Consider the following 4,699-nt stretch of genomic DNA (forward strand, 5'->3'; position numbering starts at 1 on the left):
AGATATCCCGGAGCTCGAGATCTACTGGCAGACCAGATGAACCACAGGCCCTCCACGCAAGACTCTTACTACATGCTCAGTAAAAAGAAAGAGGACGCGTGAAAATTGTCAGTGATTGAACATGTTGTGAGGGATGTGGATGAGGAGGTCTGCATTTAATGACTTCATTTTCACAATATTTGTTTATGTGTTGAAGATTTCAAGACAATTGCAGAAATTGTATAGCTTGTTTAAAATACATTTCGTATTTCATATAGTGATGACAATAGAAAACAGTAACAACCAAGGACCCAGCATCCAAGAAGTGGATGAAGAACCTGATTTACCTGCATTGGTATATTATTAAATATTTCTTTTCATAAGCTCTGTAGAATTGCTGTAAATATTAAATATTTTTAAAAATAATTCTATTTACACTAGGATGAAGAAGAAAGAGATGTTGAACATGGAAGAAGGCTCTTCACCCCAAAGGAGGGAGATGTCATTAAGGGACTGTGCAAAAGTGTAATTGACTGTAGGAAGCATTTTTTTCTGTTTGATTTACTACAATTTCCTTGTCCAAAGTCTCTAAAAAAACTTTGATTGAAAAAGACAATATCAATTATAATTCCTTTTCTTTTCTTCGTATGTAGACTACACTATGTACCAATTACAAGTCGTGCATGCCTTGACATCCCCAGAGGGTGTGGCAATAGTGGAAAGGATTCAGAAAATACATCTTACTGACTACAAGAAAAGGACTGGGGATAGGGTGAGAACAGAGAGGAGAAATCTTAAGAAGTAAGAAGATATTTCATTGTATTGGTTACTTTGTTCGTTTTACTTTTAGTCTTCTTTAAATGCATCTAACCTTAATAAAAACTCAGCTTAAAATGCATATTCCTTTTTATTTATTTCAGATAGTGGAAGTGGCAGAAGTAGTGATGGGGAATCGGAAAAAAATCATAATCGATTATCGGAAATAATCGGACACACATAATTGATTAATAATCGATTATAATCGAAATATTAATGTATGAATATTTTCTGAAATAAAATGTGAAAATCATTCAAAATAAGAAAAAATGAGAACATAATTTGTATTCCTCTTATTTAATATAATAAAGAATACAAAAAAAATTACATTTTTTTTTAAACTATAAAAAATCATAACAAAAAGATGTACAACACTACTAGTAATACTCCATTCACAACCAAAGTTCAAGAAAATGCAAATGAGTGAAATGACTAGATGATTAAGTGACTAGATTTAATAGTTAATATATGCAGTTCCTTATTTATTTAATCTCTAAAAATTGATCACTAAAACACTGACTAGAATTCTTCTAACTGCATAAAAAACAATACTTGTCTGTACCTGCTTCTTCAGTGTCTTCAGAGAGGGTGTTTAGTTTACAAACTACCAATACTCAATGTTTCTGTTTAGGAACACAAGCATATCAATATTATTTGTACTTAATCTACATCTCTTCTTTTTGACAATGTTCCCACACAAACTAAACACCCTCTCTGAAGACACTGAAGAAGCTGGTACACACAAGTATTTCTTAGCAGTATTCATCAATCTTGGATAAAATTGCTCATGGGATTGCCACCATTTAAGAACGGTCAGACCCTGATCTTTTTCAAGAATCTTGCACCCTAGGTATCTTTGGATCTCATTTTCTAAGGCTAGTTCAGGATTTGGCTGACTTTCTCTAGTGCAGACGATGTCTGCCAACCAGTCTTCAGTATCTGCCGACTTCAACTTCTTGATCTGAGGCTCATCTGTCTGTGACTCTGACTCAATTTCTTCTGGTTCTGATTGTAGCATTGGTAGAGCTGGCAAAGGAGGTTCAGCGAGTGTTTCAAATTCACCCTCATTCTTTTCCATCTTAATCTTAAGAGGAATTCCAGTCTTTGACACCTCATGTGCCTCCTCTTGCAGATATCTATAAGCTTGTTCTCTCAATTCTGGGGCAAAGTCCAAGTCTTTAGTAAATGGATTCATGACACTTCCCATCAATGTTGTTTTATCAAAAACTGCTGTTTTGTTCAGCTCAGTGTTCTTTTTTTCTTTCATTTTTCTGATAATTGGTTCATCATCTTCTTTGCGGTCAATGATTTTTAAAAGTTTGATAATGATTGGTAAAATTTTATGCATAGTGGGTGTCTTATCTGCACATACAATGGTTGTGGCTTTTTCAAATGGCTGCAGTAAGGACACAATGTTCTCAGCTGTGCTCTGTTCTTCAAAGGAAAATACACAATTTTTGAATGTAGAGCTTGCCTGCTTTGACAATGCTGGATCATTAGCCAAAGCCATCATGACAGGAAACTGTTCAACCAAGCGTTGTAACATATACAATGTTGAATTCCATCTGGTTGGTACGTCGTTAATAAGTTTGTGTCCAATTAGGTTCTTGGTTGTCTGGCCATCAAAAAGCAATTTCTGCTTCTCATGAAATAAATCTGTACTACTACTAGACTGGTGGAAAAATGTCACTAATTTCCTTCCTTTACCCAATAGTCTGCCAACTTCAGGAATGTCCAGAGAATGCTTCACAACAAGGTTGAGGCGATGCCCATAGCATCCAAACCTATCCCAATTTAGTAATTCAAATGCTTTCTGTTCGTTTGCTGCATTGTCAGTGGTTGCGATAGGATTTGGAGGAAGATTCCATTTTGTGTGTGTTGCCTTTAATTCCTCACTGATATTCTGTGCCGTATGACTACCTTTCAGTTGAATTGTTCCAAGAACAGCGCTTTTGAGATTCCATTCATGGTTGATATAATGGACTGTAGTAGTAAAGAATGACTGGGTGTTTAAACTAGTCCAACAATCATGTGTTATGGATACAAAAGATGAAGTGGACACATCTTTTTTAAGTTTTTTTTTCCATGTCATTTTTCTTCTTCTCCAGTCTTTTAATTGTTGTACTTCTAGAAGGAACCTTGTATCTAAAGTAATAAAAATAATAATAAAAAGCATTTATTTAATAAAAGACTAACAAGGTTTTTTTTTAATTTGTTTTGATTTTTAATTTTTATTTTATCAATTAAGTTGGAGTCAAATTTCACACTAGAAATTTCCTAAAGTAAATTAATATTAACTTTAATTAAATACTGTAAAGTGTAAACATGGTAAAGATGCTAAAAAGTCAAAATAGTTACCATGAATCTAACAACTCAACAAATGTCCGGAATAGTGGATTATCTACAACACTGACAGGTATCACCTTTCCAGCTATGAATTTACAGAGTGCATCATCAATTTGTTCCTGTCTTTCTGGGGATATTTTTCCCACTGTTGGTACATTGAGAAATGAACTGATTGAAGCTTGTGATATCGGTGTTTTAGTATCTGATTTTGTCCTCTTGTCACCATGATCTTTCTCTATATGATTCATAAAATTTGTGGTATTACCTGAAAGTAACATGTTAAAAACTTCAAACTATTATTTAGTCTGTTACTCTATTATCACTCGAAAATATTTTATGTTGGTTTGATTGGAGATTAAAAAATAAATGACAAAAATTACAGTAAATCGTATCATTTAAAATTCATTTCCAATGTTCCTAAAATGTATGGTTTAAACAGTTTAAGTAATAGCGACAGCTTTTGAACTTACCTTTGTTGGAATATTTTTTCAGACATAATCTGCAAACCGCTTGCGACATATCTAAAATAACTTTTGTAGGAGGGCCCTCTTTCAATTTGTAGAATCCAAAATACTCCCAAACTTTTGTTTTAGTGGCTCCTGGATATGGGTGTATCTCACGAACCCCATCATTCTGAGATCGAACATTGTTGTTTTTGTCGGAATCCTTCGACGTCGCCATCTTGTTTGAATTTGTTTTCATCGGGTTTGGCATACACAAAATTCAGCATATGGTTTTAAAAGTAAAACTCGCACAAAATACCGTCATATATCCGGAATATTTACATAGCGACGTCGGCGACTTTTTTTTTGTAATCGATTAGTAGCATCGAAGAGCTCTGAACGACCGACAATCGATCGTCGGCGACAATCGTTCCATCACTAGGCAGAAGAGTTCTATTTTTCTTAAAATATATTGAAGAAATTTATTAAAAAATTTTCCTCATTACCAAGTTAAACCAGAAGTCTCTGTCGAGACTGAAGCTCTACTGGTTTGTACTTATAGCAAAGGAAGAGAAAAGTACTTAAGCAGTTGGGAATTGAAACTTTACAACAGCAATAAATAGAATAATGATCCCTGATTAAGTCTCTCTATGTTCTCAGTGTAGTCTACTTGCATGCCACATTATATTATAATCAGACTAAAACTGTATTTGTAGTAGCATTTTGAGAGTATTTAACAGAAATTTCTATTTTTAGAAACCACGGCAACACCATTCATCGAAGTCAAAAACTAGGGCTGGGCAACAATATCGATATTTCAATATATTGCAATACAATGACAAACAATATCGTATCACAATACGATTTCGTAATATCGATATATTGACAATATGCTTAGATTAAGGAATTTTGTCATTAAATATAAAAATGGACTTATGAAAGTTTGTTATTAAGCCAAACAGTAAGTCAGAAGTGGTTTTGTTGGAACATTTCAGAGCATAACTTAAACGAAGTCAACAAGATTTTTTTTCCGTTTTGGTTATTTATCATGTTATGTACATTCTGCATGTAAATTCAAGTAAATATAGTAAGAAAATGCCATTTTTATGACATTG

The 4,699-nt window shown here is 33.6% G+C and overlaps 1 protein-coding gene across 2 annotated transcripts; it reads right to left on the reverse strand.

Moving 5' to 3' along the window:
- Positions 1 to 1,188: 1,188 nt before the first annotated feature.
- LOC134277569 (E3 SUMO-protein ligase ZBED1-like) lies at positions 1,189 to 3,997 on the reverse strand. Of its 2 annotated transcripts, XM_062759894.1 has the most exons (3): positions 3,612 to 3,997; positions 3,154 to 3,406; positions 1,189 to 2,940 (listed from the first exon to the last, which is right to left on the reverse strand). In XM_062759894.1, the coding sequence occupies exon 3, from the start codon at positions 2,885 to 2,887 to the stop codon at positions 1,400 to 1,402; it is 1,488 nt and encodes a 495-aa protein (XP_062615878.1). In that variant the 5' UTR covers positions 2,888 to 2,940; positions 3,154 to 3,406; positions 3,612 to 3,997; the 3' UTR covers positions 1,189 to 1,399. The 2 variants fall into 2 exon arrangements, with proteins under 2 accessions (XP_062615878.1, XP_062615879.1); XM_062759895.1 differs by lacking the exon at positions 3,612 to 3,997 and having other exon boundaries at positions 3,154 to 3,595.
- Positions 3,998 to 4,699: the final 702 nt, after the last annotated feature.

Source organism: Saccostrea cucullata, unplaced genomic scaffold (genome assembly GCF_032062105.1).
Source record: "Saccostrea cucullata isolate Sc308-1 unplaced genomic scaffold, CSIRO_AGI_Scuc_v1 ctg1335, whole genome shotgun sequence".
Lineage (NCBI taxonomy): Eukaryota > Metazoa > Mollusca > Bivalvia > Ostreida > Ostreidae > Saccostrea > Saccostrea cuccullata.

Bases quoted from the DNA above. Each gene is read 5' to 3' on its own strand.
- LOC134277569 (XM_062759894.1), bottom strand. From the start codon at position 2,887: ATGACATGGAAAAAAAAACTTAAAAAAGATGTGTCCACTTCATCTTTT.